This window comes from Drosophila melanogaster, chromosome 3R (assembly GCF_000001215.4).
Source record: "Drosophila melanogaster chromosome 3R".
Classification (NCBI taxonomy): domain Eukaryota; kingdom Metazoa; phylum Arthropoda; class Insecta; order Diptera; family Drosophilidae; genus Drosophila; species Drosophila melanogaster.
Window position 1 is genome coordinate 16092638 of NT_033777.3, and position 14557 is coordinate 16107194.

The window sequence follows — 14557 nt, forward strand, 5'->3', positions numbered from 1 at the left end:
TGCACCCATCGATTTCGGAGAGAAGTACTAGAAAGTTTTCATTGGATATACATACAAATGCATTTCTTGAGCCTCTTTTTCCGTTCACAGAATAATTTAAACTTAAGTTTTGAGACTTTGATATTTCAGATATATGTAGTAATAGTATGTGAAGCCATAAACGAATTAAAAAGAGCTTTGGCAGACCAACAAAGTTATTATGCGCACCTTTTGCTTTAAAATTGCATCGTAGTTTTTATGGCTGGCGGCCAGGGAACTGGCCAAAATGGCCGGCCAATGGAGACCAGCGTTCTGGGCATCACGGCGTCGTCGGAAAGAGCTCCTCGTGCTAGGATTCGGCGACTGTGGAGCACTGGCGGCTGCAGCGGCGTACTTTGATGCAGCGGCGGCGGAAATATTCCACGGAGGACGGATAGAGGAACTGGCTCCCGGAGTAAGCTTCGCCTCCGTTGTCTTGCTGTTGTTGCTCCTGAAGCTGAGCGAGCGTTTCGTGGAGCGCTCGAAGGTTGGGGTAAAAGGAGGCTGTACGGGAGAGCAGTCGATGGCAGCGGCTTCCTTAGCTTTAGTGGCCGCCAGACGCGGAGGTTTCGGTGGCGGAACGGTAGCTGGCACGGCTGCCGATGAGGAGGATGGCCAGCTGTTGGAGTTCTCCGAACCACTTTCGCTAATCGTCTCCGAACTGATGCTATTCTTTCTCTGAGCCTTAGGCGTCTGTCTGCCAGCCCTGGATCCTCCAGACGCTGAAGTCGCTGATCCTCCGGCTCGATGGGATTTGTTTGTGCCGCAGGCATGCGCCTTGCCCGTACAACCCTTATGGAAATTTGGATTGAGGCCCGATCCTGGAGCGGCTGGCACAGCCGGAACGATACCGCCGCGCAGCGACTGTTCAAAGCTTTTCGGCTTGAGGAACATGGCTGTTATGCGATCACTGGGCACACACAATTGTCATGGCCAGCTTGCGGAGCATGACCAGAGCGGATTAGCAAACAGTAAACAGATATATAGAAACAGATACAGATACTGATGCGAAGATACACAATAGCCAGAGTCTGAAGCGGAGCGGGAAGTAGGCGACGATTAGGTAACTGGAGCGCCCGCGGAACCTTGGAACTGTTAGCTTTATGTGGCTGGAGCACTTAGCGCTTTGACATTAGACAATTGCGCGCCTGAAAACGGCCAATCATCGATCGATCGAACCAACCCGGGCTGATTGATAGATTGCACTGCAAGACTCAAGTCACGAACGCGACGACGCCAGCGAGTTATGAATTAAAGCCAGTCCAGACCGAATGACAACCAGAATCGTAATCGTCATGGCGCACAAAACACCAAAATCCACTCCGCCAGGCACCAGGCACTACAACTGCTAACAACATCGGAGTTCGCCGTGGGCGTCGCGCAGTCTTTCCTCGACTTCGATTTCCGTACCGAACCTTGGCAAAGTTTTCAGCATACTGACGGCCCAGCTCCAAGCGCAGCGACTGCGAGCCGCCCGACAACAACAAGCCCCGAGACGCAAACAAAAACAAATCCAAAGACAAAAAAAGAAGCACAGACGAAAACACACTGCGTCGACATCGATGCCGCTGCCTCCGCCTCTGCCCATCGGATACCCGGTAGTTGGGGAGCCCCAGAGTATACCGGTACTAAACTATGAACTATAGTTTTACAACCAAGTCATTCAATGCATAGATGTACATATCGTTGAATTCGACTATTAAACACTAGTTACTTATCAAAAAATTAAAAAACATAAATAACCAATTCAACCAATCAATTCTAGAATATTATCGACCTATATTTATTATTTTAACAGCTCTCAAATTTATTAAGCTTGTACTTATTCGTCAAAATTGGTTGTTGCGCAATTTAAGTGAAAAAAAAAATATATATATATATTTTGACAGAACAATGCTATTACGCGGTATCTGATAGTCTGAACTTAAACTCCATGGAGTTTTTCATGTTTTGTTGTGGCTTTGCCTCTTATTTGTGTATGCAGCTTCAAGTGGGTGTAGAAATGCACACACAGCTGCAGCCGCCGCCGCAGTCGCTGGCTCTGCCACAGTCGGCGCTGGCAGCGCTGCAGGTTTGGTGTTTTGGCTAGAGGCAAACTCACGGATCGTGAAAATCCACGGATCGTCGTCTCTTGGACTCTTCGAAGTGGGCTGCTGTTGCATTGCTTGGCCGAATGCAAAAATGCATAATGTCCATACCAAATGCAGTTCGAGTTTTCCACAGTGTTGCCAAATCGGTGCGGTTTTATTTTCGTCTTCTTCAATGGAAGCGAAAAAGGCGGTGAAATATGTCAACGCCTTAGCACCACCCCACCCAAGTTGCTCCACCAACAACACGTGCATATTTATAGAAAGGGCCAGGCCATACTGGATAGGTGGACAAATAGATACACACATAGGTGAATAGATCGCTGGCTAGTCCCAGAGCCCCAGGCTTACGACCACATTTCACAATATTTGTGCCAGTTAAACACGGTGAGAAAATGTCAAACACGTTTCTAGCATAGTCAACGAGTCAATAGGAATTGCGATCTACCAGCTGGGCAAGGAAATATGCGGTTACGAAATGCTCTCCTAACGATTTTCAAATAGATATCCCCTTATCAGTAGGACAAAAATATTTGCAACAGTGGCAAATATTCGTAGGAAAGTACATACAGATGAGTCTGTGAAATAATAACTATTATTTTGGTATTATATTTTCCCTAAGGCATCTGTCACACATAAAATTTATAAATAACTAGACAACTAACTATACACATACCGAACAGAACTGGCATTGAGTGAGTCATATGAGAAAAGCTTGGAATCAAATGGCAGAATATTTGCAAAAGAAAAGTAAACCCAAACAGGAAACGCCTGACGAGAATACCAGAAGAATCATCAATATGATTCCAAAAGTATGCGGTGAAACCGATTTTCTAATTTAAAAAGTACAATTTCAGCTTAGAACATCATTTAAAAGATCGTTATTAATTCCCAAGATGCCTCTGAGCTTTTCATAATTGATCAGATGCATTCTAATGTTTAATGTTGTTATGCAACCAAAGCTTCGAGGTTTGGTTCGTTGCAGTACTGTGATGACGGCCTGCCTGGTCCATCAATCACGTGTGTAAGCTAGACCCACTAATGGATGCGATCTCGACTCACCTGACGCTTGAAGCGCTTGCTGGCACTGCGTCGCAGGGTATTGCAGTTGCCGTTGGTAATGGAATGATCGATCTCCTCCACGGTGGCTGTGCTGGGGGCCATGCATCGCTTGCTCAGCTCCACCAACTCAGCGACTGGTTGGACCTGGGTGGGTGGCAAGGGATTCAAGAATATTAGAATTTTACAAAGTAAAAGTTTACCAGCTAAATATTCCTATAATAACCAAATAACGCATTTTATACAAAACTCCGACGTAGAGGGATTGCTTATGATGAAACAAAACATAATCACATATTAACAATTCATGCAAAACTTTAACAAAGTTGTCAGGTATTTACCTGTGAGCCATAAAATGAAAGGTGTTCTTATCATATCTTTTCTTATCATACTTTAATTCTTATTTTAGCGTATGCACATAAAAGGAATTAGGAAATTCTTAGAACAACATACCTCCACGGTGACAGCCTCTCCGCTGTTCCGTATCATCTCAATTATGATCTCCCGCGGCAGTTCCCCAACCGGCGTGCCGTTGACCTTGATTAGGCGATCGCCAGGCAAAAGACCTGTGGCTCCGCCACCAGCACCTGGCTCGGCGAATATAACCGGCCTGAAAATGGGCGAAGTCAGGGACTCTGTTCTGTCCAAACAGATGGCCTTGCGCAGGCTAAAGCCGAAGTCCTGGCGCGGAGACTTCTGTCGCCTGATCACTAGCTGCCTTGGTGGGGGAAGTTTTACTAGCTGCACTGGCGGCAGCGGCAGCTCCACATCCTCGAAGGCATGGACGCGGGCCCAACGGTCGATGCCTTGGGACTCGCCGACGGGACTCAGCGAAAATGGGGGTGTGGCGAAAGAGGAGTTTGTGGTATCTGTGAGACTGTCGGCGCTGGGCGACGGCGAGGTGAGCACATGGAGGTGCGATCCTTGACTGTTGCCCTGGGGTAAAGCTCCATAGCGGGCGTTGGCCGGCAGGGTCATGGCCCGTTGTTGACCTCCTGTCTGCTCTCCATCGCTGCGCAGGCTCTCCACGGAAGTGAACGAGGTTCCATGCTGACTGGAGTTCGAGCCGATCGAACCAGCTCCCCTGGCAGCTCCCTCGTAAAGGGATTCATTCTGAAAGGTGTTGCGCAATAGCATCTCTGGCGTGCCACCTGCTCCTCCGGCACTACCCGCAAAGCTAATCTCCTCGTGGACATTGGTCATATTACTGCGGGAGCCTTTCAGAATGCCACGCTTGGGTGGTTTTGGGGGTATAGGTGGAAGAAAGCGATTCTGGAATGTGGAAGCAAAGTTTTTCAATACGATTTCGGATAAGAAAACGACAAAGACCTCACCTTGAGCCCTCCAGAGAGGAGAGAATGTGTGACCTCGCTGTAGTTGACACTCACGCCGGCGCCATTGGACGCTCGGCTCTCGATGTGCGTCATCACAGATGCTACAATCTCCTCATTGCCACGATCCTGCTCGGGATCTGCAGCTCCCACTGCTCCTCCGTTGCTTCCGCCGTTTGCATCTGCATTGAGGGCGGCAAAGAAGTCTGCGCTATAGTCCGCCGTAATTCCGCTCGGCAACTTTTCCTTCTCCTTGCGTCGCCCTCGGATTTTAAGCGATCGGCGCACCTCGTCCAGGCGGAGCAGCTCGTCGGTGCTCATGCTGCCGGTGACGCCAGTCACGCCTCCCATTCCCGGGCCACCAGAGGTGCCCTTAGCCTCTTTGCGCAGTTTTTTTTCGCGCTTGCGACGCTCCTTGTCCTCATCCCCAGCGCTCTTCTTCATAAAGTTGAACATCTTATGTGGTGTGTGGGGTCCTTAGGTGCTAGCTGCGGAAGGGGGGCGTTGGTGGGTTAATGCGAAGTTCAAGGGCGTGACCAAAAGTCTGGACTAATTCGATTTGCACTGTTCTCTTTGCTGCGCTCTATCCAGGGGTGGATCTAGACAAACGTGCAGGGCATACCGTTCATTTCCAAACTTGAAATTACAACTTACATTTTTAAAATCAGTAACACAATTTTAATTCACTGAATAGTTTAAAGTACGGTATTTATGTGATTTGATTTTACAAAAACATTTAAGGTGCCCATAATCCACGTTTAAGGTCCCCTGGATTTCGCCCCTGTACTGCTCAGTCCTGTTCTCTTCGTATTGCTATCTCGCTCTTACAATTGCACAGCCACTTCGAGCAATGCACCCGCCCGCACAACAACCGTTATCTTGCCACGGTGTTTGTGTGAATGTGCACATTTGCAAATCACATAAACAATGGCATATTTCTTCACTTTTGCACCCACATTTCTTCTGCTGCGGTGGCGGCTTTACTTTTGTCATTGAGTCGTTGCCATTTGCCCTGTTTCTGTTATTATTTATTATTCAATTATGCGCTTTCTTTTCCACAGCTAGCATACATTTGTTTTGTTTTCACACGGTAACACACACACACACAAAGAAAGGGGGGCTCGTGGCTGCGTTGGTATTGATTGCTCGAGACTGCACTCTTCCCTTCTCTCTACACCATCTCTTCATATTTTTCATTTCTCCAACTAATTGAATGCAACCGATTCTGCCTCATTACTTATGCTCATGCTTTTCCAATTGCTCATATTCGGCGAACGCTCTTATTCGGCCACAGCCCACAGTGATACACACGATAGGCAGAAAAAGAAAGTTGAGAGTCAATAACACCTTTGTTTTTGCACTTTTCTACGCCTTTTTTGATAACACACACAAACATTGGGAGGGACTCACGCACACACAGTCGCGCTGGAGTCGTTATTTGTTTATTTGAAAGTGGCATGCTATGTTCTCCCTTCCGATTGGGTTGCAAGTTATTTACCTCGTTTTGTGCCAATGGGGCACTTTATTCGCTACTCGTTTTTTGTTTTTTTTTCGGATTCAAAGGAGACTTCGCGTTCTGCATAAACAAATCTGAGCAAGAGTGCCCAAAGAGGTGAATATCAAATTTGATCTGGGAAACTGGAAAAGAGAACTGACTTTTTCTAGCTACTTACACATGGTCATACTTATCAGAGTATCTACTTAGTGCGGACAGGAACCATATATAAAATTGATAGGGCTTCCAAATTTTTGATCAATTATGCTTTGAAAAGTTATAACAATTTGTCGATATAAGAAATAGTTTTGTATACATAGCATATAAAATAAAGTTTTTAAAAATGAATTTAATAACAATACAGCATTATTATTAATCTGCAGTTCATACATTCAAATTTGAAGTGAATTCTAGTTAAAGAGTCGGCCTAGACAGTCAGAAAACAGAACTATTGCCTTCTAAAACATTTAATTTAAATTTAAGGGATATTTGCGCGTTGTACAGCTCTTAAATAATGTCTCTCTCTGGCATCTTTCCACCGTAACAGTCGCCTAACTATCGCTAAAACAGGTGGCAACGCGGATCGAATCAGTTATCGAGCCAGTTATCGAAAAAAAGTGAAGCGTAAAAACTAAACGGTACTTGGAAAATTTACTTTGCCTGTGTGCGTGCTTCTGTTTATGAAAACTACGTTTTTAAGCATTTGCAATTGATGCAACGTTGCTTTGGAAGGCAAGAAAACACCAAGTGGAAACGCCCGGGTGGCGGAAATCGACTTCCAGTGCGCGAGTGCGAGATTGTGTGTGTTTCGTTCCGTCCTCTGGTGTCTGGCACCTTAACACAACAACAACTACAGCAGCAGCAGCAACAACAACAATAGCAAGCAGCAACAACAACACACGCACAATAATAAGAAGGCCTGTGACGTTGTCGCTGCCGTCACCATCTAAAGGAAAATACCAAAACGAGTAGGAAAACAAACCGCAGTGCAGTAGGGAAAGCAAAAGTCGGGTTTTTTTTTTTACAAAACTAGGTGGGTTCTTGTATTTTTCACCAGCATTTCCACAATTTCCATTTCCACGAAGTGATTTGACATGTTGCGCTGCTAGGTCGCCGCTGCCCACACACACTCGCACACTCGGTGGTTCACTCACTCAGCCACTCACACCCACACGGCCAGACAATCACACGCACACGGCCAGACACTCACACATACACTCACACTCATACACCTTTGTGGCAGACACGCGTACTGTCTGTCTCCCTCCCCCTCGCACCCACAGTCTGGCCTCACTCGCACTTTGCAATGCAGCCCTGTCTGTGTGACTGCCTCGGTGTGCGAGCGCCTGTCCGCTTATGCCTGTGTGTGTATTTTGTCGATTTTTATTTTATGTACATTTGTTTACAGTTTTAGATAGATAGCGACATTTGTACAGCCGGCGGCCATCCGTCGTTGACATTTTCGCAAATTGTAAATGAATATGCTTTTGCTTTTGCAGTTGTGCCAGTGTGAGTGCGAGTACGAGTGCGAGTGCCGCCTGCGAGTCCCCTGTATGTGTACATATGTATATGTATGTATTATATATGCATATACATAAGTTCATGAACAGTCGCCGCCGTCGACTTGTTTTGATTTAATTTCGCGCTAAATGCAATCGCGAACAATTTTCACTCGTATCGCCGTGTCGCTGCGTAACATGGCGGGGAATTTCGTTTGAAGCCGAAAGTGGCAGCAACAACAAGGCGACGATGGCGCCTACATCTGCATGTGGGCCAGTGACTAAGAATCCAATCCCATACCATGCCACACCATACCAACCCATCCAATTCGATACAATCAGAATCACAGTCCTCAATCCAATTCAATCCCTTTCTGGCGACGGAAATGCCGCAAATGTTTTGCACCAGCTGCTGACGCAAGCGCCAACTGCATTTGTCATAAACATGCAAAATGACAATAACAATTGTTTACTATCAGCGTGAGATAGGCGATGTGGGAAGTATATATCTGGATAGACTTGGCAGCCTTTTAGTGTCTGTTTCCCCTTTTTTGATAGCTAGCTCATTTGGGAACTCCATTTGTCCACTTTGACTAGTTTATGTCGACAGTTGGCGGATCAGTTAATATCTAGTACATGTTGAATCCCTGAAGGTAAAGGTGTTACTAGACGAACCCTCTGCTAAAGCCTTTTTCTTTTCGTCGATCGCATTCTTAGTTTAAGTATTTCAAACTCAGCATGAATATAAAGGATTCACTGTACTCCTCTTACAGGTCCCTCATTAGCTTGTCCCTAGGGTTAGTGAAACAGCCTCAACACGAATTACCTACCGTTTGTTCTTCAGCGGCGATCGACTGTGGTTGCCAGCGCCCCAGCGCCAGGATCTGCCTCTAGGATCCCGGAATCGCCCACCACCACAGGGAGCAACATCATTAACATCATCTACAGCCAATCCACCCATCCAAACAGCAGCCCCACCAGCGGCAGTGCAGAGAAATTCAGCTGGCAGCAATCCTGGCCAAGCAGGACCTCCGCGGCCCCTACACACGATTCCGGAACCATGTCAATAAACACAACTTTCGACCTCAGCTCGCCCAGCGTTACATCGGGTCATGCGCTTACGGAACAGACTCAGGTCGTAAAGGAGGGGTGGCTGATGAAGAGGGGCGAGCACATAAAGAACTGGCGCCAGCGCTACTTCGTGCTCCACTCCGATGGAAGACTGATGGGTTACCGCAGCAAGCCGGCAGATAGTGCCAGCACGCCATCGGACTTCCTGCTCAACAACTTTACGGTGCGCGGCTGCCAGATCATGACCGTCGATCGGCCCAAGCCATTCACCTTCATCATCCGCGGCCTGCAATGGACCACGGTAATCGAAAGGACATTTGCCGTCGAATCAGAATTAGAGCGCCAGCAGTGGACGGAGGCCATTCGCAACGTATCCAGCCGGCTCATAGATGTGGGTGAGGTGGCTATGACGCCATCTGAACAGACAGACATGACAGACGTGGACATGGCCACCATTGCCGAGGACGAGCTTTCCGAGCAGTTCTCCGTACAGGGAACGACTTGTAATAGCAGCGGCGTTAAGAAAGTGGTAAGTACCACTCACCTGGTCATTGACCAAGGGCGTGATCGAGCTGACTCCATCTTATCTCCTTGTAGACTTTGGAGAATTTTGAGTTCCTCAAGGTGCTCGGCAAGGGCACCTTTGGTAAGGTTATTTTGTGTCGCGAGAAGGCTACCGCCAAGCTGTACGCGATCAAAATTCTTAAAAAGGAAGTTATTATCCAAAAGGACGAGGTGGCCCATACCCTGACCGAGAGTCGTGTGCTCAAGTCCACAAATCATCCGTTCCTCATTGTAAGTATTGCTAGTAATATATAATTTACGTTAAAAAACTAATATATGTCTTCCCTGTTTTGCAGTCACTCAAATATTCGTTTCAAACCAACGACCGCCTGTGTTTTGTGATGCAGTACGTGAACGGTGGCGAGCTCTTTTGGCATTTAAGCCACGAACGCATATTTACTGAGGATCGAACACGTTTCTATGGGGCAGAGATCATTTCTGCTCTGGGCTATCTGCATTCACAGGGCATAATTTATCGCGACTTAAAGCTGGAAAATCTTTTGCTGGACAAAGATGGTCACATAAAGGTCGCAGACTTCGGTCTGTGCAAGGAGGACATCACCTACGGCCGCACAACGAAAACCTTCTGCGGTACACCGGAATACCTAGCTCCGGAAGTATTAGATGACAATGATTATGGCCAAGCGGTGGACTGGTGGGGCACTGGCGTGGTCATGTACGAGATGGTGAGTTTGTTGCATCTGCAAATACTATTAACAAGTATTAAAAACAAAAATAATTCCTTACAGATCTGTGGTCGTCTTCCGTTTTACAATCGTGATCATGATGTGCTCTTTACATTGATTTTGGTGGAGGAGGTAAAATTCCCGCGTAATATCACAGATGAGGCGAAAAATCTGTTAGCAGGCCTTCTAGCTAAGGATCCCAAAAAGCGTTTGGGAGGTGGAAAGGATGATGTCAAGGAGATACAAGCACATCCATTCTTTGCGAGTATTAACTGGACAGATCTAGTGTTGAAAAAAGTAGGGCACAGTAAATCTGTCAGTTACCTATTCGTATATATTAATCGAATTTAAAATGCTTACCGTAGATACCGCCGCCTTTCAAGCCTCAGGTGACATCCGATACGGATACAAGGTACTTCGACAAGGAGTTTACGGGAGAGAGTGTGGAGTTGACGCCGCCGGATCCCACTGGCCCGTTGGGCTCCATAGCCGAAGAGCCGCTTTTCCCGCAGGTAAGATCTAGTTGAAAACATTTAAAGTGGGGTTCTGTATGCTCATCCAATTTTTGGTTTCACCGCCACAGTTCAGCTACCAAGGAGACATGGCCTCCACGTTGGGCACCTCGTCGCACATTAGTACTTCCACAAGTCTCGCATCGATGCAATAGAACAAGTTTACAAACTTTTACCAGCACACATCATGTTCTGCTTCATCACCTATTACTATACTATACCTATAACACATAGAAATGGGCAAAAGAAAACAACAGCAAGAATATATTAAATATTAATTATACCATGATAACGAAGGCAAGCAAAGGGTTTTCTTGCTAGTTTATATACACCAATAATAAGAGAATTGAATTGATAGTAACTTATTTTTGTATAATGAGAAAGGGAACGTTGAACGAAAGGGCAACAGCCGAAGCCGAGGAAAATAATTTACTACATATGATTATACACATATATATAAATATATATATATATATATATATAATTATATATACAACTAAATATAACACTTGGGGCATAGCGCTTGAAGTGATTAGTTAATTTTAAACGCAAGGAAAACATTTAACCAAGCGACTTAGAGCGACTTAGTGCTAGGATAAAGCATGCATCATCGGATCGCATCCTCTAGGGGTCGCTTAAGCTGATTGATTATACAGATTATTCACGCAGACAGCACTCACACAGCCACTTAGCATATAGCGAACATGAAGTTTAGTTAACTTGACAGCAACAAATCGAAATACACATATTCAACAACCGCCCCCACATGCAACACTCGTATATATAAATTATTTATACTCCAAAGAAGCAAAAAAGAAACAGAAACAATTACAAGTTATATATAATGTTAAAATTGCCTCTAATGTGCTGTGCTTTATGCAAAACTACAACAACAGAAACAAACAAACTAATAGTTAATAAACGAGGGAAACATACATCAATGCAGTTTATAGGCGCCAATAATTAGCAAGCAACTAAAAGTTATATTCAGGCAGAAACATATTTCGAAACAATAACGGCAACAGCAAAATGATTACAATTGACGCCATTTTTTATTATAATTTTTTACGAAAAATATATATTTGTAAATATTTATAAAAAAAAAGCAAAAACTCAAGAGTAAATGCAAAAAAAAAACAAAGGATGTATGTGTCGTGTGGAAAATGGAAGTCACCATTTGAGGCCACAGAAAAGGTTTAACCTTTGACACAATAAAAAATGTATCTTTGTCATTTCATTTTTGGCATTGAAAAGTTCATAACAAGTTTTGTATACTTAGAGCAAGTCAGCAAAAAATATATATAAATCAACCACAACAGACTTACAAATAGTTCCAAAAGGAAGATTAAAAATTATATAAACAGAAAAAAAACCTAAAAGAAAATAAAGAATTTTTGATATTTTTATATGCGCAATAAAAACAAAAATCAAGAATAAAACGAAACAAAAAGTTATTTTATATTTCGTAAAGAAAACAAAATAAATATTGTAAATAAAAATTATTAAATAAAATCAAGTTCGGGAATTTCAACTGAAAACAAAGAAATTGAAAGCATAATCTCTCTTCTAAATGTTAAACGAAACCTATCACTCGATGATTACAATAAACAGCAAATCGAAAACGAAGGGATATAGAAACGAAAAGAAAATGCCAAAGAAGCGGCGAAGTTAGGTGGAACTCGAGGAGAACCGAGAATTGAGGAGCCAGCAAGTCGGGATGTTTCGGTTGGAGTCTTGGACATGTGACGATGATGGTTCCAAATCATGACTAGGAACGAACTAACTAGCTAAAGCCAGCCTATGCTGAGGAGAGATATCAGATAGCTCCGATTGAACCAATCTTTATATCCTTGAACAGCTTAAAGTCCTTGCTTTCTGCTCACCAAGTTTGCGGCTGACATCTAGGCTAGCCAATATCAATCTCAGATCGATCAAGCAATACATAGACAAAATATAGAACCCCTAAGCATGGCTTAATAGACATACAACCCGAGAATCGACTTCAACAAGCCCAATAACCCTTCTGACAGACTCGTTAGGCAAGTCTGCCAGCCAAGGGGCAACCAGCTAGAAATCTAAAGCAAAGACTTAGAAATCGGTTAGGGACATCCGAAGCAAATTGAATACTAGCCTTAGTGAACGTCAACATCTCTGGTATCCCAAATCGAAGCATTTTCTACCCGTCGAAGGGGACGAAAGAGACCTTTCAAAATAGTTGTCTAAGTTTACTGAGTTGTGTGAGACAATTTTTGGTTTCGATTAAAAAAAAAAAAACAAAAACTTACACGAACTGCAAACTACAATGTGTTCTAAAGCGATATAATAAAACAACATGGTTTAAAATTGACTATATATAGAAAGAAACCGAGAGAGATATAACCAGTCAGATCATAGATCATCTCGAGCAACTTGAGTTGTTTTTTGTATTGTAAAATAGAAAAAGATAAACCCGTTCCAACAACCGAGATCCAGATCCAGATCCAGCCCCCAATACTAACCGAAAATTTGATTAGGAGTAATTTTTGATAGGCGAAAATGCGAGTTTCGCACAGTTTTAATTATTAATTATATTAAATAAAGATAATAATGACTAAGCTGATTTATAAAACGATTCAAGATCGAACTAAAACATACATATACATGCATTCAAACCAAGTTTATTATACAGTGAAAACATAATAATAAAACTACATAAAACCAAACTACTATGCAAAACTTTTTTATTTGGAATATGGGACACGTTTTGTATTTTTTTTCATATCCATCCTGCTGTAATGATTTAAATAATTATGCTTTTGAACTTTTACGTAAAAGTATCAGCAATAAAAATTCTTTGCACCTCGTCCTACAGCAAAATTGGGTCAAGAAAACTATGTAAAAACGAGGGAGCATCTGAAGTGGATGTGGAAATGGAGGAAGCGGAAAAAAAAACGCACTGGCCAAGCGCCAATGACCGACTTAAGTATTCGGGAGCAGCAGCTCGAATCCGAGGAGTGGGCAGGCCCGGGGTCCGACTTCCACCTTCGGATCCCCACGCCCGATCCCATCGCCGTTGCCAGGGAACGCGAACAATGCGTTTTGTCCGATGATTAATTGCATCGCAATCTTGGGGGCCACAGAGTGGCGAACGCAGTGGAGGCAGCTTTCCCCTAACCTCGAGTATACATAAGTGTTCGCCACATTTAGCATTTAGTATATACAGACAGAATGTGTGTCGCTCCAGCCCGCAAATTCATGCGGATATAAGCGCGTACTTACCGCGACACAAAGCTATTAATTTTTAGCAACTGCGCCCATCCAAAATAGCCGAGACAAAGAGAAGAAATTTAATTTCGAACGCATCGAAAGCGAAAGTGAATCATATTGAACTTGAGTTACGTTTTATGGACTGGGCTCGGCTGTTCGAGACTCGAGCTCGTTTTTGGGTTGGGTTGCATCCTTAGGCCAATGCTGCATTGACTACTACTACTCGCAGTAGATTGCCAATGGCAAGCCCTAAGTGCTTAGGAAAGTGCGATTTGTACTTTCCCTTTTCGGAGCTGCCCAAGTCAAGCTTAGCTTAACTGAGCCTGAGCCGAAATGGAGAGCTTATGACGGATAAGACGACAAATGAAATTGCAAACACCGAATCCAAACGAAAGCCAGCATTGGAAAATGGTTGCAACGAATGAAAAATGCTCTGGGTCGATTCTGGTATTAGTTTTAAGATAGTGAAGATTAGATCTAAATTAAATTGATATAATTATTACTAAGAAACTGTATAAGATAATTTCAAACTATTTGAAAAAGTTTGTATCGTCGTATTTGGGTCAGTGCATTTTGGTAAACCTTAAAAGAATATTAAACTTTTTATTTTACTCGCTGTTGTTAAAAGCCTTGCAGACATGCATAAATTTATAGCGATCAAAATTTCTTCTAAAATATTTTAAAAATGTAAGTTGAAAAGTTGAACTTAATGAAACCTCGTCGCCATCAACTCGATATTGACAAAGCTAACAACTGCTAATTAGAGACTTGTGTGCACTTGGGAAATCGGATACGTATTTTGAAACTGTGTACTGGATCCATCATTGTTTTCCTACCAACTTATGGCCTCATCCCTCCAATGGATGTTGGCAGGAGGGAAGCGGCTCGTTTGCTTTGTTCGCTACGCGCGTTTTTCGCGCTTTTCATTTGCCAAGCAATTTTTCTATTTTCACCTCCAGCTCTTGGGGCTCTCTTTGCTTTATAGTAAT

At 43.8% G+C, this 14557-nt stretch overlaps 2 protein-coding genes across 9 annotated transcripts in view; one reads left to right on the forward strand and one right to left on the reverse strand.

The window, feature by feature from the left end:
* Mhcl (Myosin heavy chain-like) overlaps nucleotides 1-6124 on the reverse strand; it is a 30239-nt gene extending 24115 nt beyond the window's left edge. For 3 of the 4 annotated variants that reach the window (NM_169700.3, NM_169701.3, NM_001043250.2), the window contains exons 1-4: nucleotides 5994-6124; nucleotides 4499-4983; nucleotides 3618-4436; nucleotides 3168-3311 (exon numbers count right to left, since the gene is read on the reverse strand). In NM_169700.3, the coding sequence (NP_732108.2) occupies nucleotides 3168-3311; nucleotides 3618-4436; nucleotides 4499-4951 (1416 nt within the window). In that variant the 5' untranslated portion in view covers nucleotides 4952-4983; nucleotides 5994-6124. Of the gene's footprint in view, nucleotides 1-207; nucleotides 1514-3167; nucleotides 3312-3617; nucleotides 4437-4498; nucleotides 4984-5993 lie in introns of those variants that run through there. The other variant, NM_001043251.2, reaches the window with a different exon arrangement.
* A 466-nt stretch (nucleotides 6125-6590) lies between these two features.
* On the forward strand, nucleotides 6591-13033 carry Akt (Akt kinase). 5 transcript variants are annotated; one of them, NM_169707.2, is made up of 7 exons: nucleotides 6591-6958; nucleotides 8263-9089; nucleotides 9158-9355; nucleotides 9421-9810; nucleotides 9874-10107; nucleotides 10176-10322; nucleotides 10394-11878. In NM_169707.2, exons 2-7 carry the CDS (start codon nucleotides 8550-8552, stop codon nucleotides 10475-10477), a joined length of 1593 nt encoding a protein of 530 aa, NP_732115.1. In that variant the 5' UTR covers nucleotides 6591-6958; nucleotides 8263-8549; the 3' UTR covers nucleotides 10478-11878. The 5 variants fall into 4 exon arrangements, with proteins under 5 accessions (NP_001287354.1, NP_732114.1, NP_732115.1 ...); NM_001300425.1 differs by having other exon boundaries at nucleotides 6591-7023; nucleotides 10394-13033; NM_169706.2 differs by having other exon boundaries at nucleotides 6591-7023.
* The last annotated feature ends 1524 nt before the right edge of the window (nucleotides 13034-14557 follow it).

Excerpts from the sequence above, each read along its gene's own strand:
- Akt (NM_001300425.1), top strand. The coding sequence starts at position 8,550 with ATGTCAATAAACACAACTTTCGACCTCAGCTCGCCCAGCGTTACATCG. Across the intron at positions 10,108-10,175 it reads CAGATCTAGTGTTGAAAAAA|ATACCGCCGCCTTTCAAGCC; the intron begins GTAGGGCACAGT and ends TGCTTACCGTAG. Across the intron at positions 10,323-10,393 it reads AAGAGCCGCTTTTCCCGCAG|TTCAGCTACCAAGGAGACAT; the intron begins GTAAGATCTAGT and ends TCACCGCCACAG.